Genomic DNA, 24227 nt, shown 5'->3' on the forward strand with positions numbered 1-24227 from the left:
AAATTACAACAACTAAGCGCATTAGTATTAGTGTCTGGCTGTTCATTCAGCAACCTGATAGAAATCGATCGATGTCAATTGGAAAAACAGCTGATCAGCTGTCAATCCATTTCAATTGATTTCGTTTGAGTTCTGTTGAACACACCTATTGTAGACTCATTTGCAACTTTGCAACTTTGCAACTTCTAGAATGTTTTAAGGAACGATTCCGGCTGAAATTTCATCTTTCAACCATTCCCTATCGATTCCACCATGTAACACAAGCTAGTTGTGTTGCGTTTTTGAAATAGTGTTAAAATAAAAAAAAATCACGTTCATTTTCACTTGAACTGTAAATCTAGGGCTCTAGAGATGGATTTTTGTACTAAAAAAAGAATTCAATCTGGCAGCACTGTCATCATGGGAGCGAAAGAAAAGCGCAAAACGAAAAGCGAGATGAAAACATTCAAAAACGACAAGCAAGCAGGTAAACTGTCAAAAATAGAAAGTGTCGCGAAAAAAGTCCTCCGATCCGGCAGAGTTGTACCACGCAGTGAAATAGCAATTTTTACGCCTTATTCTGGCTCGCTTGGGTTCCAACTAGCTGTACAAAGTGAAATTCGGGTATCGCGGTGTTAAGTAATCGGTTGGGGTTTGCCAATTACGGCTCGTGATCCGTCGAAAAACGCATCTTTTCTGTGGCTGTCTGGGGCGGTCCGATGTTAGGTGTGATAAATATCTAATAAACTCTCGTCCTCTACCCGCAGAGGATTTCTACATCGCTCCACGGAACCGCGTCTCGTCTTGGATCGCTAGTGTTTTTTTTTTCTTTCTTCAATCTACAGTCTCCCTTTGGAACGGCATAGTCCGATTTTCAAGACCCCCCATTCGGGAAATAACGATGAGTAATGTATTTTAACTCCGACGCTATGATTCTGGAAGCTACCTGCTGATCCGGAAAACCTGAAACATCTACTAAAGCGAAGGGCCAGGCATTGGATCATTTTTTCCTTCACTCCCCTTGCCTCGTCATTACTTGACCTAGTTTTTGGTGCTAAGGCAGCCAGCAAGCCGCTGAAGGAAAAGTGATAAGTTCCAAGTCCAAATCAACCACCTTCTCCGAGCTAGTGAAGCGAAGACGTAAAAAAAAAAACAACAAACCGCGACTATGTTGAAGGTATGTAAATATTATTCCGACCTTCGACATCTTACTGCAAGGTCCTTCTTTAGGTTGCTTAATTTCTCTGTACCCAAACCATCTACTTTTCGTTCGCTAGACTGAATAATGGTTCGATTATATTGGCTGCAAAATTTAACTAATTGTTTTATCGTTAAATCATTTACACTTTTGCATTCTACATGTAGTAGAATTCATATAGGTATTGAGTTTTCTGAAATTCAATCCCGTTAGTTAGTTTCGGATGGAACGGCAGGCTGACTCTACAGGGCTCCTCCTTCTCTGGCCTGAAAGTGGTTGCATCACTTCTGTACTTTTTTCGGGCACATTGTCGGAGTATTTTGAGAACAATTTTTTTTGTCAAAACCGGTTAAAAAACCAGCCTCTGAAATTTTATGTTTTTCCTCTTCAAATTCTGCTTTTTCTTTGGGAATATTGTACAGGGCTCCGACGCCGGTTGGCATAAAAGACGTTTTGCATAAAATCATTACAAACGATGGTCGTTTGACATAAAAATATAAACCTTCATAAAATAACATAAAATATTGTTAAAAATTGAAATACACCTAGGTCTTTTTTTACACTGATATACGTACCGCGTAAAAAAAAACCGTGTAAATAAAACCGTGTTAATTCCCGAAAACCGTGTAAAAAAAAACCGTGCTAATTGCGGGAAACCGTGTAAAAAAAGACCTTTAAATTTATGCAGCTTTGAAACTTGAAACAAAAAGACATGTAACTAGACACTTTAGACCTTAGACCTGACACCTGAGACCTGAGATTTGAGACCTGAAACTTGAGACTTTATACTTAAGACATGAGACCTGAGATCTGAGACTTGCGAACTGGTACCTTAGACTTGAGACCTGACAATTGAGACATGAGGCCTGAGAACTGATACGTGAGACCTGAGACTTTCGACATGACACCTGAGACCTGAGACCTGAGACCTGAGGCCTAAAACCTGAGACTTGAGACCTGAGAGAGACCTGAGACATTAGACATTCGACATTAGACATTAGACAATAGACATTAGACATTAGACATTAAACATTAAACATTAGACATTAGACATTAGACATGAGACATTAGACATTAGACATGAAACATGAGACAATAGACCTGAGACATTAGACATGAGACTTGAGACATGAGACATTAGACATTAGACATTAGACATGAGACATGAGACATTAGACATTAGACATTAGACAAGAGACATGAGACATTAGACATTAGACATTAGACATGAGACATGAGACATGAGACCTGAGATCTGAGACCTGAGACCTGAGGCCTGAGACCTAAAACCTGAGACTTGAGACCTGAGACCTGAGACATTAGACATTAGACATTAGACATTAGACATTAGACATTAGACAATAGACATTAGACATTAGACATTAGACATTAGACAAGAGACATAAGACATTAGACATGAGACCTGAGACATTACACATGTGACTTGAGACACGAGACATTAGACATTAAACATTAGACATGAGACATTAAACATTAGACATGAGGCATGAGACATGAGACATGAGGCATGGGTCTCAGGTCTCATGTCTCCGGTCTCATGTCTCCGGTCTCAGGTCTAATGTCTCAGGTCTAATGTCTCAGGTCTAATGTCTCATGTCTCATGTTTCATGTCTCATGCCTCAAGTCTCAGGTCTAATGTCTCATGTCTCATGTCTCAGGTCTCATGTCTCATGTCTCATGTCTCATGTCTCATGTCTCATGTCTAATGTCTCAGGTCTCAGGTCTCAGGTCTCAGGTCTCAGGTCTAATGTCTCATGTTTAATGTCGCAGGTCTCATGTCTCAGGTCTCATGTCTCATGTCTCATGTCTCATGTATCATGTCTCATGTCTTATGTCTCAAGTTTCAGGTCTAATGTCTCATGTCTCAGGTCTCTTGTCTCAGGTCTCATGTCTCATGTCTCAGATCTCATGTCTCAGGTCTCAGGTCTCAGGTCTAATGTCTCATGTCTAATGTCTCAGGTCTAATGTCTCATGTTTCATGTCTCAGGTCTCAGGTCTCATGTCTCATGTCTCATGTCTCATGTCTAATGTCTCAGGTCTCAGGTCTAATGTCTCATGTCTAATGTCGCAGGTCTCATGTCTCAGGTCTCATGTCTCATGTCTCATGTCTCATGTCTCAGGTCTCATGTCTCATGTATCATGTCTCATGTCTTATGTCTCAAGTTTCAGGTCTAATGTCTTGTTACGAGCGCCAACTAGCGCTCCGAACACATCACTCCCCTATAAAACCCTGTCAAATCCGCTGTCATCTTTGACACAGGAAAAGCTTCGGTAGTATGTAAGAAAAAGAAGTCTAAGTAGAAGAGGTAGTGATTCGCATTGCAAGTTGTCTAGCTAAAGTGTGTTTCGGCGCTTAAAGACGGGTGATTTAATTATATCCATAGTTACGTCGTTCTTATCCGAAGGTACTACATGAATTACTTAGAAATCAGAATCATGAATTAATCAGAAAACATATTATGTAACAATACTTTGTATCTCTAGCCAGGCTAATTACCATACCTACTACTCTACTCCACGTTGGTTGCCTTCTGCAACATACAAAAGCATTGATCGGTAAGAATATCTAATTATCACCCAAACGGGAAACTAACTTTCAATTTTACTATTAGTATACTCGCAGTAACTCAGCACAAAGTTAGTGATCGAGCAATCAGGCATTTCTGACATAAAAAGTAAACGGTAAGGTAACAAAAGTGTACTAGAATTCACCCATTCAATTCTAACCTCAAACCGTTATAGATCGCTATACTTACTTGCTGATACGAAATTTTCTACTAAGTTGTGTGACGGCCGATCACTTACAGTAAGTTTACGATAAACAAACCTGGCTTGCATTAACCTTTGTTAATTTTAGGAATTTTATATTTGTTCCAAAAGAATAAATCATAAATCGAAACTACATCGCTGTCTCGCAACATCATATAAAATTCTGTAATGGCGAGTACCGGATCGCAAGAAGGCAAACAAAACGAAAAGGATACGGCTTTGCCGGGTGTCACCTTTGGAAGAGTAGAGTGGATAGGTCCCGAACAAGCCACAGATAACATCGTAGCAGAAAATTTGCCCGCAACATCCCTAGCGCCTAACGTTAGCGCTTCAGGACAAAAGAAACTCGGCACTAGGCCCAAGAAAGTCGTTTGTCCAAAGTCAACTACAAGTAGAACTTCTAAACGGAACCCACTTCGAACTGTTCGAAAACGTACAGACCACCACTGTGGAACATGTAACGAACGGGATTCTAGCAAGATGGTTTTGTGCGACAAGTGCGAAGTGTGGCATCATTTCTCTTGTGTTGGAGTTACCAGCAACGTCGCCGATCGGAGCACTTGGATATGTTCAACATGTGACACTACGACAATTCAAACGGAACATACTACCCCTTCGAACAGGAAACAATCCATCGGGAACCTTCACCACGGAATCGATTCAGAGCAACGAGTAGCTACTACGCTAAGTGATCGCAATGGCAACAAGAACAACGAGCGACATGAGACTAACTCCGTGGCTCGAGTGTCTGTGAGTCAGACCAGCTCTCGAAGTGACTCCAGGCGGACGAAGGAACTACGCTTGCAAAAGCTTAAAGAGCTAACCGAACTGCAGCAAAAGTACATCGAACAAAAGTATGCCATTCTAGAGGAACCAGAAACGGAAGGAAGTGAGTTCAACGATGCCTGCTCCATTGACAAAATGTCAAACATCGAGCAATGGATGAGAAAAACCAATATTGCGGGAAAAGGTGAGTCGGGATCAGTAGAACAAGACGATTGTTTTGAAGAAGACACAATGCGCCCTCCCCTCATTGAAAAACACCCAACCAGGCTTCCAAAAAGTACTGAATTGTGGTGACAGCTTTTTCTTCGCCGAACAAACTGTCTCGGTTTCCTTTAACCGCTCGGTTCGCTGCTGTACAGTCGGTATCGAATCAAAAAGCTTCGGCTTCATCACACACGTTCGGGAACAAAGACTGTATCTGAACAATCGGCTCAAAGCTTGCGCTGCCGAAAATGTTGTGCTTTAAGCTGTAGCGTACCGAACCGACAGTTCGGTTTTTATTCCTTCATGCCTCCTGTTTCTAAAATAATTTCATCCTAACTGTCGGCTGCAGGGCGTGACAGTTTTGGGCATGACTGTCACGGATGACTGTCATGCTTATACCGTACTCATGCCCGGTCGTATGCTGCTGCTCGCTTCGAAAAGATCGAACGAACCATCTATTCGATCTGAGTAGCCGCATACGACTAGGCGTAACGGAATGTGTGGTGCCGGTGAAGGTTAGGCGAAAATCGTTATTGTCATAACCAATCGTACAATTTACTACTTTAACTTTTTTTCTAAGAATCATAGCCTTAGAAATATAAAACTCGCGAGAAACGTGGGTTTAAATGTAACCTATTTTTGTGCGATTTGAAGAGAGACTTGATCGTTATCATTTTTCTCTAAAATTTGTTTAAGTATTCAAAAAAAAAATTGGGTAATCATTTTAGGGTGAAAATCTCAAAGTGAAATCCTAATTTGAACTTAAATCTGTATTGAATCTCAATCTGAAATTTAAATCTAAACCTGAATCTGAATCTGAAATATCAATCTTAAATATGAATCTGAAACATGCGCGGTCCTATGGAGAGCCCCACCCCCGTCAAACACATGGGCCAGAGATTTCTGACGCTTTCAAAATTATGTTTTTTTTTGGGAAAATAGTTTGATGATGATGATTTTAAATTCCACTTAGCTGTAGTTTTTGACCATTGGTTGTCAAATAATCGCAATTAGTATGGTTTGTTAAGTTAACATGATTTAAAATATTTTGCGCAAAAAGAAATTAAATTAATGGTTGGTTTTGGTTTCATGCTGAATTAAATAAACCACGTCTTAAGGCGAAATCGGATTTTAAAGGATAAAAGAAATTAAATTTTTTGATCTTTCCAAAAAGTTCCAATTGAAAACATACATGTACACTATTTATCTTCAATTATTTTTCCAATAATATCAATCAAATATCGTATCAAATTGCGGGATTCAATTGTTTTTTTTTAAGATAACCTTTTAAAAATTTCTATTCTAAATTTCTTGATACACTTCTATCAGGTATCAGGTCAGATAACAAGCTGGTGTAAATTTTAGATTGTCAGAATTTTATCTTCATATTAATTTATTTTTTGGTTGGATGGAAATATTAACTTTCGAGAATATATGAAGAACGAACAATACAATTTTTGTAAATCGATTGAATTTATAAAAGTTTAACACTAGAGATGGTACCAACGCAATACATGGATTATTTTTATTATTTTTTCACATCACAGAGAGGTAAATTTTAGTGTGAATGCTAGTATGTAATGGTAATTTATTTTATTTGCTTATGAACACTACATTCCTTAATATCAAAAATTGTATTCAATATTCGTCGATATAACTGTTACGCTTCTCCATAAGATTTCATTCTGAAGTCTTTAAAAATCAAGTCGAGGATACGTTTCGATTTACATACGATTTCGATCAAGAATAAGCAGTTAAATTTTTGAATCACACCAGTAATTTAAAGATGCCCACGAAACAAATAGCTCACATTTTTTGGAACATGGTACAGTCATTTTTCAATAATTGCTCAAATTTATCTAATGAATTTCTATCCTATGTTTGCTTGAATCTCATAACAAGTGTATAATGTACTATCATTTATTTATTTAAAATAAGATATTTCTTAATGAGCTCATAAGGCGATGATTTTTTGACTCCTTGGTATGCAAAACACGAAAATCAACTTTTGATTAAAATTTTCTCGCAGGGAAAATTATAGAATCGCAGATTGAAGTATTATCAAAATATATAGAAATAAATTCATATAGGAAATGGGTTCAAAAAGAAATAATTTCTTGATAAGAAATTTGAAACTACCTTTCCTAAACTATTCCTGAATGTGAAATCAGAATCAAAAATAAGAATCTGAAATCTAAAATCTGAATCTGAATCTGAAATCGGAATCTGAAATCTGAATCTAAAATTTGAATCTAAAACCTTAATTTGAAATGTAAATCTGAAATCTAAATCTGAATCTGAAATCTTAAGATAAAATCTGAATTTGAAATCTGAATTTGAAATCTGAAATCTGAATTTGAAATTTGAATCTGAAATCTGAAATCTGAATCTGAAATCTGAAATCTGAAATCTGAATCTGAAATCTGAATCTGATATCTGAATCTGAAATCTGAATCTGAAATCTGAATCTGAAATCTGAATCTAAAATCTGAATCTGAAATCTGAATCTGAAATCTGAATCTGAAATCTGAATCTGAAATCTGAATCTGAAATCTGAATCTGAAATCTGAATCTGAAATCTGAATCTGAAATCTGAATCTGAAATCTGAATCTGAAATCTGAATCTGAAATCTGAATCTGAAATCTGAATCTGAAATCTGAATCTGAAATCTGAATCTGAAATCTGAATCTGAAATCTGAATCTGAAATCTGAATCTGAAATCTGAATCTGAAATCTGAATCTGAAATCTGAATCTGAAATCTGAATCTGAAATCTGAATCTGAAATCTGAATCTGAAATCTGAATCTGAAATCTGAATCTGAAATCTGAATCTGAAATCTCAATCTGAAATCTCAATCTGAAATCTCAATCTGAAATCTGAGACTGAAATCTGAATTTGAATTTGAAATATAAATCCTTAATCTGAATCTGAAATCCTTAACCTGAATCTAAAATCTAAATTTGAATCTAAAATCTGAAATCTTGACCTGAAATATGAATCAGAAATCTGAATTTGTATCTGAAATCTGAAATCTCATATTTCAATCTGAAATCTTGAACTTAATGCTCTTAAACGAAACCCAATTTCAGGTTGGAAAACAACAAGCATCAATGCGCGACGACCAACTAATAACGTAAGGATAGCCAGCCGCAGTAGCTAGCTTACGCTCAAGCAGAAGGAAAGTTCATACGTTCGGTTATTCGAAATGGATGACTATCCAAAACGAATCTCGGCTACAGTCGGACGAAATTAGCAATACTGTCAGGAAAAATTCAACGCATTGAAAACTGTCACGAAGATATTCCCAAAACTGTCATGGAGCTTAAGAAGCTTTCATACCCACGAAAAAACTTTCGCATGAAGTAAAACAAGCCATCGTTGTACATCGTACGACCGCTCCTTTTAAAACTGTCGGGGAAGAAATATTCGGAAAGCTTTCATCGGGGTGTATGCGCGACGTTCGCAAGAATACTGTCATTCGGCAGTACTTTTCGGGGGCCTGCACCCAACTGCGAAATTTGAAGGTATAACAGCGAAAAGTAGTCGGCAGCAGAGCAACTTTGCTCCCGTGCGAGGATCGCATAGAAGGCTACCCGGTGATTTCAATCCAGAACAACGCTCAACTCCGTTAGCAACATCAGACATCCAACGAATTTCCAACTATGATCCCAACGAAGTATGCTTTCTCAACAGAAGTCAAATAGCCGCTCGACAAGCTATTAACAAAGAGCTACCTGATTTCGACGGTAGTCCCGAAGACTGGCCATTGTTTTTATCCACCTATCACTCGTCCACTCGGATGTGCGGGTTCACTAACGAGGAGAACATGCTAAGGCTGCGCAAATGTCTTAGAGGGAAAGCCCTGGAGGCTGTACGGAGTAGGTTGCTGCATGAAAATAATGTTACAGGCGTGATATCAACATTAAAAATGATATTCGGAAGACCAGAAACCATTATACATGCGATGATCGCTAGGATTAGGACACTGACTCCTCCAAACATTGACCGATTAGAAACCATCGTAAATTTTGCTTTGACGGTGGAGAACTTATGCGCCAATATTGAAGCCTGCGGTGTTCCCGATTTCGTTTATAATGCATCTTTACGAATCGAAATGATTCAAAAGCTCCCTTCCGTATTGAAACTTCAGTGGGCTAATCATTCTAGAACAGTAGCGAGTCCAACGCTGCTGGATTTTAGCAATTGGTTGCACGGCTTAGCAGAAGATGCGAGTGCAGTTATGGTAACAGCCTCGATCCCCAAAACTCGACGGGAGAAAAAGGAAGGTTTTCTGTATCACCACGAGGAAAATAGCGAGGATGAATGTTCACCAGACGCTGAGAAGTTCACAGCTTTTACTCATCAAGAAGCAAACCAGCCCAGAGAAAAGCTTTGTGTCTCCTGCTCCGGAAGTTGTATTACGGTTACAAAATGTCCAACATTTCTCGCACTAGACCATGATTCTAAGTGGAAAATAGTTAAGGAGAAAAGGCTGTGTAGTAAATGCCTCAAAAAACACAACGGATCATGTAGACAACAAAAACAATGTGGAAATAATGGATGCACTCGCTTGCACCACAATATGTTGCATAAGCCAGATATACCTCCCAGGGATTCTTCTACGAATACGGTTGTAGAACATAGCTGCAATGTCAACCAAAGACTTGGCAGTGGTGTACTATTTAGAATAATACCTGTCATTCTATACGGCTCGAAAAAATCGTTGAACACCTTCGCATTTATCGATGACGGGTCCGAGCTTACATTGATGGAAGACCAGATAGCTAAAGAATTAGACCTAGATGGACCCACTCAGAGCCTTTGCCTAAGATGGACCAGCGGGACTCACCGAACCGAATCCGCGTCGCGGAGAATCAGTCTGGACATCTCCGGAACTGATGAACAGTCGAAACGATATCGATTAGCAAATATCAGAACCGTCGAATCTTTGCAAATTAGGCCTCAAACTTTGGATATGATGGAAATGAGGAAAAAATTCAAGCATCTTCAAAATATTCCCATTCAATCCTACGAGAATGCATGTCCAAGGATTATCATAGGTCTAGAACACGCTAAACTTGGACATCCGTTCAAAAGTCGTGAAGGCAATTTAGATGAGCCGATCGCAGTTAAATCGTGTCTAGGATGGACAGTCTACGGAAAGTGCTCTAACAATCTAAGTACCACACTCTACGTGAACCAACACTCACTCCTGAAGTGTCCTTGCGAAAAAACTAACGATGAAGATCTCAACTTACTGATGAAAAACTTCTTCGCTATTGACAACTTAGGTCTAAATAAATCAGATAACGTTATAATGTCACGAGAAGATCAACGAGCTATTACGCTGCTGGAAAACCACACCTTTCAAAGTGGCCGATACGAAGTGAACTTGTTGTGGAAATATGATCATGCTCGTTTACCAGACAGCAAGTCCATGGCACTTAGTCGATGGAAATGCCTGCAAAGGCGACTGCAAAAAGATTCTCATCTATCCAAAATACTTGAAGAAAAGATGAACGATTACGTCGCGAAAGGGTATGCCCGTCTGCTTTCTTCTGAAGAATTAGTAGAAGATCACCCCAGAATCTGGTATCTACCTGTATTCCCTATAACCAATCCAAATAAACCCGGGAAAACCAGACTAGTATGGGATGCCGCAGCTAAGGCGCATGGAATTTCGCTAAATTCTTTACTCCTGAAGGGTCCCGACCTACTGACGTCGCTGTTTGCTGTGCTTTTGAAATTCAGAGAATCTAAGATAGCCATTTGCGGAGACATCCGTGAGATGTACCACCAGGTACTCATACGGAAAGAGGATCAACAATGCCAACGGTTTTTCTGGGGAAAGAATGACGAAACCAATATGCCATTAACTTATATAATGCAAGTTATGACGTTTGGAGCATGCTCTTCTCCCTGTACCGCTCAATTCATAAAGAATCATAATGCAGAACAATTCAAGCACAAACACCCGGCTGCAACGTCAGCAATAATACACAATCATTACGTGGATGATATGCTTATCAGCACGGAAACCGAAGAAGAGGCAATCAATTTGGCCAAAGCCGTTAAAATAATTCATAGCAACGCTGGGTTTGAACTAAGAAACTTTAAGTCTAATTCAAGCTATGTAGCCGACGCACTCGAAGGCCAATCGGAATCGAACGAGATGAGCGAAAAGGATATGAACGTCGGTAGAGAAAATAGTCCAGAAAAAGTCCTCGGCATGTGGTGGAACACGACGACAGATTGCTTCATGTTTAAGATGTCACCAAGCATTGATTCTGACATTCTCTCCGGAACCAGGACGCCAACCAAGCGCGAAGTTCTTCGCTTCCTAATGCAAATATTTGATCCATTAGGACTTATTGGACATCTCTTGATGTTTCTCAAGTGTCTTTTGCAAGAAATTTGGAGAACATCTGTAGACTGGGACGATGTTATACAGGACAACGAATATCAGAAGTGGAAAAGATGGCTCGAGGTATTCCCCGCCGTGACAACAGTTTCGATTCCTCGTTGTTATCGCAACCTTTGTACGATGGATTCCAGCACTGAAGTGCAAATGCACACCTTCGTCGATGCCAGTGAGAATGGCATGGCCGCTGCAGTTTATTTGAGATTTGAAAATAATGGCATAACAGAGTGCGCGTTACTGAGTACCAAAACAAGAGTGGCTCCGTTAAAGTTCTTGTCAATCCCCCGTTCCGAGCTCCAAGCCAGTGTCCTTGGGGCTAGACTGGCGAATTCAGTAAAAGAATCCATTTCAATAACGCTAAGCAGACGCTATTTTTGGACAGATTCCCGAACTGTCTTAAGTTGGTTATCTGCGGATCATCGTAAGTACAGCCAGTTTGTTTCACACCGAGTCAGCGACATACTGGAATCAACTACACTATCCGAATGGCACTGGATCCCATCTAAGTTGAACGTGGCAGACGATGGTACCAAATGGAAGAACCTTCCAGATCTCAGTAAAACCAGCAGATGGTTCTGCGGTCCGGATTTCCTGCTACTTCCGGAATCTGAATGGCCACTTCCGGAAGAACCATTGACCTCTACAGATATTGAAATGCGACCCCACATACTAAGTCATAGTCTACCCCTGCCAGCTCTAATTCCGGTCGAAAACTTTTCCTTGTGGCAAACTCTGCTTCGTAAAACAGCCTACGCGCTTAGGTATATTTATAATGCCCAGAGACTGGCCCAAAAGCAACCCATTCTCTCTGGACCCCTACAATCTGCTGATTTGTGTAAGGCAGAGCAGTATCTGTTCCGATACGCTCAAAGAGAGGCTTATCCTGACGAAATTGCGTTATTAAGTGCCAAAACATCCCATCAGAAAAAAAGCTGCATTCCTAAAAATAGCCCATTGTACAAACTATGTACCTTCCTCGATGAAAATTCCGTTCTTAGGATGCAAGGCCGTATATCGTCATGTCAGTACGCTCCACCAGATGCAAAAAATCCGATTATTCTCCCGCGTAACCATCACATTACGAAACTCGTAGTTGCGAGCTTCCATCATCGATACAATCATCAGAACCACGAAACGATTATTAATGAAATTCGACAACGCTATCATGTGCCAAAATTGCGGTCAGCTTATAAGAAAATACGTTCAAATTGTCAAACCTGTAAGAACCTTCGAGCACGACCTCAGCCCCCTTTGATGAGCGAGCTTCCTGTTGGTCGACTTGCTGCCTTTTCGCGCCCTTTCTCACATATGGGTCTCGACTACTTTGGACCTATGATAGTAGTCAACGGTCGCAAGCAGGAGAAACGTTGGGGGGTATTGGCCACATGTCTCACTATAAGGGCCATACACCTTCAGGTGGTACACACACTAACTACCAATTCATGTATTTTAGCAATTCGAAACATCATGGCAAGAAGAGGAGTTCCCGTTTGCATCTACAGTGATCGAGGTACTAACTTCATAGGTGCCGACCGAGAACTTAAATCACTACTCAAAACGGTGAATCAGAACAAGCTTATGGAGGAATTTGTCTCTCCTCATACTCAATGGAACTTCAACCCCCCGGCCTCACCTCATATGGGAGGAGCGTGGGAAAGGCTAATACGAACAGTGAAGAACAATCTCGTCAAACTCAATCCAAACCACCGACCAAACGACGAGATTTTGGAAAACATGCTGATCGAAATCGAAAATGTCGTTAACTCTCGACCACTTACACACGTGGCCATTGAAGATGAAAATTCTCCAGCCCTAACCCCCAATCACTTTCTACTGGGGTCATCAAATGGCCTAAAGCCCTGGGTTGCCTTTGATGACAGCGCATTGGCGGTTCGAAGATCGTGGCAGTTCTCGCAGATCATGGCAAACACATTCTGGCGCCAATGGGTGCATGACTATCTTCCAACTCTAACACGAAGGACTAAATGGTTCAACGATGCAAAGCAGATCGAGGTCGGGGATATTGCGGTTATTGTAGATCCAAACCTACCACGGAACTGTTGGCCCAAAGGACGCATCATTTCTACGCATCTCTCACCTGATGGTCGCGTTAGATGGGCAACCATACAAACTACCAGCGGGATATATGACAGACCAGCGACGAAGCTAGCTGTGTTGGACGTTGGCGTAAGCAAAGTCGTACCACAAGCGAACAGCTTGTGCACTTCGAGGGGGACTGTTACGAGCGCCAACTAGCGCTCCGAACACATCACTCCCCTATAAAACCCTGTCAAATCCGCTGTCATCTTTGACACAGGAAAAGCTTCGGTAGTATGTAAGAAAAAGAAGTCTAAGTAGAAGAGGTAGTGATTCGCATTGCAAGTTGTCTAGCTAAAGTGTGTTTCGGCGCTTAAAGACGGGTGATTTAATTATATCCATAGTTACGTCGTTCTTATCCGAAGGTACTACATGAATTACTTAGAAATCAGAATCATGAATTAATCAGAAAACATATTATGTAACAATACTTTGTATCTCTAGCCAGGCTAATTACCATACCTACTACTCTACTCCACGTTGGTTGCCTTCTGCAACATACAAAAGCATTGATCGGTAAGAATATCTAATTATCACCCAAACGGGAAACTAACTTTCAATTTTACTATTAGTATACTCGCAGTAACTCAGCACAAAGTTAGTGATCGAGCAATCAGGCATTTCTGACATAAAAAGTAAACGGTAAGGTAACAAAAGTGTACTAGAATTCACCCATTCAATTCTAACCTCAAACCGTTATAGATCGCTATACTTACTTGCTGATACGAAATTTTCTACTAAGTTGTGTGACGGCCGATCACTTACAGTAAGTTTACGATAAACAAACCTGGCTTGCATTAACCTTTGTTAATTTTAGGAATTTTATATTTGTTCCAAAAGAATAAATCATAAATCGAAACTACATCGCTGTCTCGCAACATGTCTCATGTCTCAGGTCTCTTGTCTCAGGTCTCATGTCTCATGTCTCAGATCTCATGTCTCAGGTCTCAGGTCTCAGGTCTAATGTCTCATGTCTAATGTCTCAGGTCTAATGTCTCATGTTTCATGTCTCAGGTCTCAGGTCTCAGGTCTAAAGTCTCATGTCTTATGTCTCGTGTCTGAGATCTCAGGTCTCATATTTCAGGTCTCAAGTTTCAGGTCTAATGTCTCAGGTTTCAGGTCTCAGGTCTCAGGTCTCAGGTCTCAGGACTCAGGTCTCAGGTCTCAGATCCCAAGTCTCAGGTGTCTCATGTTTCACGTTCTTAGTCTCAGAGCTAAGATTTTCCCAACTTCAAAAAGATTCTAAGTGTTTTCCTTTGAAAAGGACTTTATTTTCTATATTTTCTCTCAAAAACCGTGTTAATTCGCGAAAACCGTGTAAAAAAAACCGTGTTAATTCCCGAAAACCGTGTAAAAAAAGCCGTGTAAAAAAAACCGTGTAAAAAAAAACCGCGTAAAAAAAAACCTAGGTGTACATTAGTTTTTTTTTTATTTAACGATTCCGATCCGCAACGCGTTGTTGTGTTGAGATTTGTCTAATCGTAGCAATCGATGGGACAAATAACAACAAACACTTAATTACTAAACAGTTAGATATGTAACCATAGGGATGATTTTACTATAAATAGGATGCTAAAATAGAAAATAAAGTATTCTTAGTTCTACCACCAACCAGAACAAGTCTCCTTTCCACTGCCCAAAGTGCTTCCAACAACATAAAGGGTGTCCACGATGAAATTGCAACGCTATACACATCAAGAAAAAATCGTTTAAATTTAGATCGAAAACGATGCACGAAAACGGAACATCGAATTTGATATAAAATTCTACCACGGTGTATTTTTCTCAACAATGTAATTTTTGAGGCGTAAAAATTTAGATCGAAAACAATGCACGAAAACGGATGACATAATTCGTCGTGTAAAAATAAACAATGATGTAAATTTTAAAACATATTACCGTTAATATTACAAATCTTTTTTAAATAATCAGATTTTGGGTGTTGTTTATGAATAAATACGCCACATGTGTCATTTTATTTAACATATATTGCCGATACACTGCAAACTCAAAAAACACCCACCATCACTGGCAGCTGGAATTGTGGTTGTGTCCGATGATCCCCAGCAGGGCGATGTTTTGCCGATCAGCGTCAGGCATCATTCTTGAATCCTTCCGGAACAGCATAGTAATCGGAATCCCCTAAACATTAGAAACATTCAACATTGATTCGGCTTTTGAACCAACTGCAATTCCTGCAATCGAAAGAGAATTTGAAGTTCCATTTTTTTCATTTCGTCTATAACTATAACTTACCATTTTTTAATGCAATTCTGAAAGAATTTGGTTCGGTTTTAATACAAAATTAACTGCGGAAGCGAATTTTTTTCTTTTCGCACAATAAACCACCATCTCGGATAAAAACATAACAATTTATGCCGCGAAAAAAAAGGAAAACAATGGATCTGTCGTGTTTTACATTGTTTTCGATGTAATTTTATATTGAAATATATTTTTTAGATCAGGGCGTGTAAACATACATCATACAAAATTAAGTTTATACCAACGATTCAAAAATAGATCAAAAATAGTGTAAAATTACATCAGTTTTGAATTACACTGGTCAAAAAGTAGATCACTCGTATTTTAGATTGCGTATACTTTTAGAAATTTTTTGCTGTGTAAAATTGCTCTAACTTTTTAACCGTTGGGTAGAATTTAATGAAAATTTGGGTGGATTTAGTTCATAGTGCATTGTTTACATCCTGCAAGTCTTAAAGTCCTATGATCAAAACTTGCAGAAATGGAGTCGAAAGAACAGCTCGTGCGTGATAAAATCTTGCGCATTCATCACGAGAACAAGGATCTCTCGCATCGTTCCATCGCTAAAACGTTGGGAATCGCGAATTCCGCGGTGTTGCGAGTGATTAAGCGGTTCAAGGAACGATTGACCACCGATCGGAAGCCCAGAAGTGAAGGAAAAAGTATTCCGTACAACACGAAAAATCAACCGTGTAGTTGAGGCCTTCAACCGAAATCCTTCGTTCGGGATGTGGCTGAGAAGCTGCACCTAAGCCGAAGTTTTGTCCAGAAGGCCAAAACTAAGGCTAGGCTTCGAACTTTCAAAGTACAAAAGGCCCTTAATCGCGACGAGAAGCAGAACAAGTCTGCCAAAATCCGTGCCAGCAAGTTGTACCTCAACATGCTGACGAAAGTTGAATGCTGCATCATGGACGACAAAACATATTTGAAGGCCGACTTCAAACAGAATCCCGGCAACCTGTTTTTCACGGCCAAGGAAAAGTTCAGCGTTCCGGAGCAGGTCCGCACTCAGGAGATGTCCAAATTTGCGTAGAAATTCCTGGTGGCAAGCGTGCGGGAAGCGGAAGGCCCCCAACGTCCCAACAATCTTCTGGTCGAATTTGGCCTCATGCCACTACTCCAAGAACGTTCTGAAGTGTTATACGGACGATTAGGTCAATTTCGTGCCGAAATATTCCAGCTCCTTCTTAAACGACCTAAGGTAGTGAAGACAGTCGAGGAACTGAAGAAAGTATGGGACTACATGCAAAAAATGGTTGATCCACAGGTTGTGCAGAATCTTATGGCCGGGGTTAAGGCCGAGGTGCGGGCATTTGCGTATGGACTGCAAATAAAATAATTTGGGGGCCACGAAATCAAAATTGACTAGATAACGTGCAAAGTTCATGAGTTGACCCAAAACTGAAATTTCATAATTCATTTAGGTATTTTAAAGCAAATCCAGATGAGGAAATAAAATAGAGAGTTGTGTATGCGACGGCGATGACAGTTGGATTGAGATTTTTTTTTTTCAACACACATCTGAGATATTCAGAGTAGCCCAAATTTCCCCATGGCTCACGTTGCCCCACTCTACTCTATCTTTTATTTTATGACAAGTGACTATTACGCCAAACGACCATTATGCCAAACGACCATTATGCGAAACAGCCTTTATGCCAAACAACTTTCATTTCTAAAGGCATTATGCCAAATGACTTTATGCCAATCGGTATACAATATTTTAGAGGCGGTGGGCCATGGAAAGCAAGGCGACTTGTTAGTGCGCCAAAGTGGTTCGAATAGGCTGTTATGTACCGGTCAGTTGTTTTTTTTTTTTTGTAAATTCTTTATTTGAAACGGCTCATACCTTTAGGCTTTAGAGAGCCAAACTCGTTTTGCTTTTTTACAATTTGTATGCTTAGCTTAACACTTGTTAAGAAGAAACAGGGGGATAGAAAGGTAAATATGAAAATAAAAAGAATTACAGATAAAGATCAACAGCTTTTAGGAAAAGATATATTTCGAACATGTAGTCCAAATCCATCACAGCTAACACATCCCTCACTGGAACGTCGGATGGTTTTCCTCGGGCCCGAAACGAATCTATGAAATTCGCTCTGGCGACAAGGTGATCCTCGCACGACCAAACAATATACCCGATGTCATGGTAACCTAGGCTGCAACCGCCTAAATTGCTGCCAGCAATATTTATACGATAGAGTACAGCATTCAAGGAATAATGATTGGACATGAGAGGGGAAAATATACGAATAAAATCCCGACTCAGGCTCAATTTATTAAACCAGGGTTTAAGGCTTATATTTGGGATGATCGAGTGGAGCCACCGACCCAACTCATCCTCGTCCCATCTGCCCTACCAGTTGACAAGAGAGTTTATCCGAGCCATGAAGTAAAATTCGTTGAATTCGATTTCATGCTGGTAAATGTTGCCTTCCATCGCACCCACCTTTGTAAGGGAAAACTGGTGAGTTGTTGGTTTCCGATATATTCCAACTTTGATGATGTTGTCCTCTTTCCTTGAGATTAAGAGGTCGAGGTAAGGAAGTTATCCCTCAACTTTCTTTTCCACTGTGAATGTTATCGAGCTGTGTTTGAAGTTTAGAAGCTATAATGTCTGCGTGAGATAATGTTCCTTTACCGAGGCAAAGATTTCATCAACACATCATCAGCCACCAGACACAAGAAAAGTTTTTCTCTTTTTTCCAAATCTGCTTCCAAGTCGCTCATAAAAATTTCCGTCAAAGATTGTTGTCCGACTGGGGAAAAGTGCGGAAATGTCGAAGGAAAATACTAAACGGCGATACGGTCAAAATTTGGTCAAGGGAAAACGCGTGTAAATCGGTGAAATCGTTTATTTTAAAAATCAAATTAAATTTCTTTTCAAGTTTAATGAGTATTAAATTCAGGAAAAATATTCAGTTAGGCTTCCACTTTTCCAAATCCGAATTGCCGGGCCTTACGCTTAACCCCTGCCATCAGATTTTGTACAGCCACCTTGTCCACCTTCTTCGCTGCAGAAAGCCAGTTTGCCTTGAACTGCTGCTCGTCCTTAGCAGTTTTTTTCGTCTTCTTTAGGTTCCGCTTGACAATAGCCCAGTATTTCTCATTTGGGCGGAGCTCTGGCGTGTTGAGAGGGTTCTTGTCCTTGGGAACCACCTGCACGTTGTTGGCGGCGTACCACTCCATGGCCTTTTCACCGTAATGGCAAGATGCCAAATCCGGCCAAAACAGTACGGAACAATCGTGTTTCTTCAGAAAAGGCAGCAGACGTTTATTCAAACAATCTTTCACGTAAATTTCTTGGTTGACTCTCCCGGAAGCTATGAAAATGCTGCTTTTCAAGCCACAGGTACAGATGGCTTGCCGAACCAGATATTTCTTCGCGAACTTTGACAGTTTCATGTGCTTGAAAATATCTGCTACTTTTCCCCTTCCTTTTGCCGTATAAAACTCCTGTCCCGGAGGCTGCTTGTAGTCGGCTTTGACGTAGGTTTCGTCGTCCATTACCACGCAGTCAAACTTCGTCAGCATCGTCGTGTAGTGTACAGCCTCCGGGATCGCGCCTCGGCCGTCGTTTTTTGTTTATCATCGTGATGTGGAGTCACTACCTTCTTGTAAGTCGATAGTCCGGCATGTTTTTGGCTCAATGCACGGTTGTAGACGATACACCCAGCTTATTTGCGGCATCTCGGAGAGAAAGGTTAGAATTTCGCTTGAAACTACCGGCATCTCTCTTTGTCGTCTCAACGACTTCCGGTTTTCGATTTCCCCCTGATCTAGACTTCCTGGCTGTCGAGAAACGTTCCCCAAACACTTTATTTACATTTGTAACGGTTGATTTGGCAACTTTTAGCGATTTTGCCAGCTTTGCGTGCGAATAGCTCGAATTTTCGCGTACGCGAGCAAAATTTTGATACGCTGCTCTTCTTCCTTGGACGGCATTTTGACAACTGAACAGTGAATTCCAAAATCAAAATAGGAGCAACATTCTACACACACACACCTTCAAAATGAGGGGTGTTCAGGTTTTTTAAAGGCAAAATTGAAAGAAATACTTCGAGTTGATATTGACCAAATTTTGACCGTATCACCCTTTATTTCGCCTCGACGTACTTTAAGGCGCTTTAAGTCCTTTGTGCTTTTGCCATGCTTCACGTGGTACTTTTTCACTTCTTCAACAAACCATGCTGCTATCTTCCGTTCGGTGTATAAATGTTTCTGTGGATTTTCGGCAAGCAATAGAGAGAAGCAACTTTCGGGCTCGGAATAACTAATTTTCTTCCTAGTTTGAATTCACCCATCGAGAGAACGACTTTCTGGCCTCCTCGATCATCGTATTCAGTGGATCTTTTGGCTCAACATTTTTTAACATACATTCCTCATATGGTCCATTTACTCCCAAACCTTGTTGTCGTAATCCTGTTTGTCCATGATTACGACCGCATTGACTTTATCTGCACGGGAGTACCTAATGTAAAGCATTGGCCAAACTCCTCGTAAATTTCAAGTTTGACTTAAAGAACATAAAAATGCTGGAGACAACAAAAAAGTGATCTATTCTTAATAAATGGGACTAGACTAGACTAGACTAAGATCTTTGTATTTAATGATTGTCGTTCATTTTAACCCTCTTTTGGATCTATACTTTGGACACCGAAACAAATTCCTTGGAAATAAGCTCCTCATTTCCCTTTTTCAGTCCAACCAACCATCTTTCGAGGAGAAATGGCCCCAGATGCGGCCGATCGTGCTAAAACTGCTGAAACAGGAACCGGTGACGCACTCGGAGTGGCAGGAGCTGTTCTACGCCGTCCATCAGGTGTGCCTGTGGGATGACAAGGGCCCGGCCAAGATCCACGATTGCCTGCAGGAGGACATCGTGACCTTCATCAAGCAGGCCCAAAGTCGCGTGCTGGCTCAGCGGGAGGAACAGGCACTTTTGAAAGCGTACATCGTCGAGTGGCGGAAATTCTTCACCCAAAGCAGTTATCTGCCGTTGCCGTTTTGGCAGCTTGAAAATGCTCTGCAGGTAATTTGTTACAACTTATTTATTTCAAGGGCTATCTTTTAAAATAAAGATTTCTTTGGTTTTTAGGGTAAGAGTCAATCATCTAGTGTAAATTCGGGCGGAAGTTCGTCGAAAAAATCGAACCATTCGGACGACAGCATAGTTAGAAAGCTGATGCTGGATTCCTGGAATCAAAGTATATTTATGAACATCAAACATCGGCTGCAGGACTCAGCAATGAAATTGGTTCACGCCGAACGGAATGGTGAGGCATTTGATTCGCAACTGGTCATAGGCGTTCGTGAAAGTTATGTGAACCTGTGCTCGAACACCGAAGACAAGCTGGAAATCTATAGGGAGAACTTTGAGGCAGCTTATTTGCAGGCCACGTCTGCTTTTTATCGTTTGAAGGCCAGCGAACAGCTGCAGGTAGATGGTGTGAAAGCGTTTATGGAGTATGCTGATTCCAAGCTAAGGGAGGAAGAGGCTCGTGCAGAACGTTATTTGGAACCGGGGAGCATCACTGCATTGGCTCAGTGCTGCGTTACGGTGCTCATCGGAGATCATTTGCCCACGCTGTTGGCCGAATGCCCTCCATTGATCGAAGGTCGGGAAACAGAACGTCTGCAGCTAATGTTCCGATTGTTGGACCGAGTTGCCGGTGGAGTCGATCCAATGCTTCGGGATCTGGAGAACCATATCGTTCAAGCTGGACTGGCCGATATGGTGGCAGCTGCCGATGTTATTACCCAAGATTCGGAGAAATATGTCGAGCGGTTGCTAGAGCTGTTCCGTCGGTTTAGTAACCTGGTCAAAGAAGCGTTCAAAATCCCCGGTTCTTGACGGCACGCGACAAAGCATTCAAAACGGTCGTCAACGACATTACGGTTTTTAAGCTGGAGCTTCCACTTCTGCCACGGCGATGGCACGTGGCATCAAGTCCTCAACTCCGGAGTCCAAATGTCCGGAGCTTTTGGCCAACTATTGTGACATGCTGTTACGGAGGACTCCTTTCAGCAAACGGCTAACCACGGAGGAGATCGAATCTCGTCTCAAGGATGTACTGCTGGTGCTCAAATACGTAAGCAATAAGGATGTCTTCATGCGCTACCATAAAGCGCATCTCACGAGAAGGTACCAAATATTTGATCATTTCAAATGGACGATATTAAGATTGATTTATTTTTTATTATCTAGACTTATACTAGACTCGAGTGCTGACAGTGAGAAGGAGGAAGACATGGTCGAATGGCTCCGAGAAGTTGGTATGCCTGCCGATTATGTTAACAAACTAGCTCGAATGTTCCAGGATATTAAGGTAAGGACACTTTGTAGATCTTTATACATAATTATTTAATTCCCAAAGCGTCTCACAATCAGGTTAGTGAAGATCTGAACGCTCAGTTCCGGGCTCAAACTACCCGCCATGACGCCATCAACATCAAGATCCTCAATGCCGGGGCGTGGGCCCGAGGCTCCGAACGCGTTTCGGTCAGCTTGCCGCTAGAATTGGAGGACTACATTCCGGAGGTGGAAGAATTCTACAAGAAAAAACATTCCGGCCGGAAGCTACTGTGGTATCATCACATGAGCAACGGAACCATCACATTCGCGAACAACTCCGGTCGCTTCGATCTAGACGTGACCACATTCCAGATGGCGGTGCTGTTCGCCTGGAACCAGCGTCCGAACGAGAAGGTTTCCTACGAAAACCTTTGCCTCGCCACGGAACTGCCGGATCCGGAGCTGCGCCGCACCCTGTGGTCGTTGGTGGCTTTTCCGAAGCTCAAGCGGCAGCTGCTGTCATACGAACCGGCCGTGGCGAATCCGAAAGATTTCACCGAAAATACTCTGTTCTGGATCAACCAGGAGTTTGCATTGATTAAAAACGGTAAACCACAGCGACGGGGCAAGGTCAATCTGGTTGGTCGGCTGCAGCTGAGCACGGAACGATCCCAGCAAGAGGACAACCAGTCGATCGTACAGCTGCGAATATTGCGAACCCAGGAGGCCATCATCAAAATCATGAAGATGCGCAAGCGGCTGAGCAACGCTGCTCTGCAGGTGAGTTACCACATTTCTTTTGAATTGAATTTTAATCTTAGTGAAGTGTGGAGAGATTCTAAATTTCTCTATAAAGGATATCAAATGGAAGTAATGAAAATTATAGAAGGATAGGGAAGTAAATGTTATTCGTGTTTTGTCAATTTCTTAGCGTCGCTCATCTAACTTCCTCTGACACGATGAACAGTTCGAGAGACATCGTCTGCAATGCGCAGGAAAGTCAGTATATGTCGATGTTTGTGTTCGTAAAAAGCCATTGCAAAGCCCAAGAAGTTAAGAAGATTTTTTTTTTTTAATTTACCTTATTTGTTTTTACCTTTAATTTTTATTTAAGCCTATTTTTGTTTGTGTATGTATTATGATTTGAAGTTATCTGTAATATAATAATAAGTATAGCCTAGTCCAAACTAGGAGACGGTTCGTCTCGAGACGGTCTCAGCGTCTCCCATTTTCTTCAGGAGACACTGAGACCGTCTCAGGTTTCCAACAACAACAACAACAGACAACAAAGTTCGTCTCATAACAAAATTCGCAGTTCATGTTGCCTAGTGTGGACTAGGCTTAAGATTGTATTGTATCAAAACAAAAAGTGACTCTAGTCACCTTTTCCCGAGGCGCTTAAACACAAAAGAATATGAGGATTTTAGTGGGAAAATTTTTTGTCCTTTCCCAATCGGTAAAATATGAGAGTTTTTAAGAAACTTTAAAGGAAATTTAAACCAAACGGAATATTAGTTAGATAGATTTAAACGTTTAGTAGTCTTTAACAAAGTTGTTAAATAAATTGAAATGTTTCATATGAGAGCCTCAAAACGTGGTACAGTGATGCCAAAAATAGTTATTACATTTTCTTCTAAGTTTTCTTCTCAACATGAAATGAAGAGTTAATCACCTTAAATGTATTTTATGAATGGTGGACATTTTTTACGCAGAATAGTTTTATTTTATACACAAAATTATTATATTTGGTGATTCAGTGGTCATAATCTGACCGGAGATTCGTATTCAGGAAGCCAAATTCCTCATATCTGTTTTCAAAATAGGCTGTTCCACCCGGGAGAGAAAACTTTGGTGATTTCAAAGTTTTTCTTATAGGGATTTTTTATGTCAACTACCCTATACAAAAAATGTGGCTTTTCAATCGAATTCATCGCACGAATTCGGATCGATTTCGGGCCTGAAATGATCTGGAAATCAATTCAACTAAATTTAATTAAAAATTTATCCGTTTCATAAAAAATCATCGTTTGAAAATATTTTAACTAAAGCCGTTCTATTTTTCAGGCCGAGCTGGTTGACATTCTCAAAAACATGTTCCTACCGTCGAAGAAGATGATCAAGGAACAGCTCGAGTGGCTGATAGAGCACAAGTACATGCGGCGAGACGACGACGACATCAACACCTTCATCTAA

General features: G+C 40.8%; 2 protein-coding genes across 3 annotated transcripts in view; both read left to right on the forward strand.

Annotated features, from left to right (window-relative positions):
- Nucleotides 1–24227, forward strand: part of LOC129755361 (8-oxo-dGDP phosphatase NUDT18) — a 155941-nt gene that overhangs the window by 119116 nt on the left and 12598 nt on the right. The window lies entirely within an intron of this gene.
- On the forward strand, nucleotides 471–24227 carry LOC129755352 (cullin-5-like). The gene is given in 8 exon segments (XM_055751795.1): nucleotides 471–1156; nucleotides 20442–20771; nucleotides 20838–21573; nucleotides 21576–21658; nucleotides 21661–21884; nucleotides 21948–22068; nucleotides 22131–22814; nucleotides 24099–24227. Coding segments are annotated over 8 exon segments (2316 nt in total). The 5' UTR covers nucleotides 471–1147.

Source organism: Uranotaenia lowii, chromosome 3 (assembly GCF_029784155.1).
Source record: "Uranotaenia lowii strain MFRU-FL chromosome 3, ASM2978415v1, whole genome shotgun sequence".
Lineage (NCBI taxonomy): Eukaryota > Metazoa > Arthropoda > Insecta > Diptera > Culicidae > Uranotaenia > Uranotaenia lowii.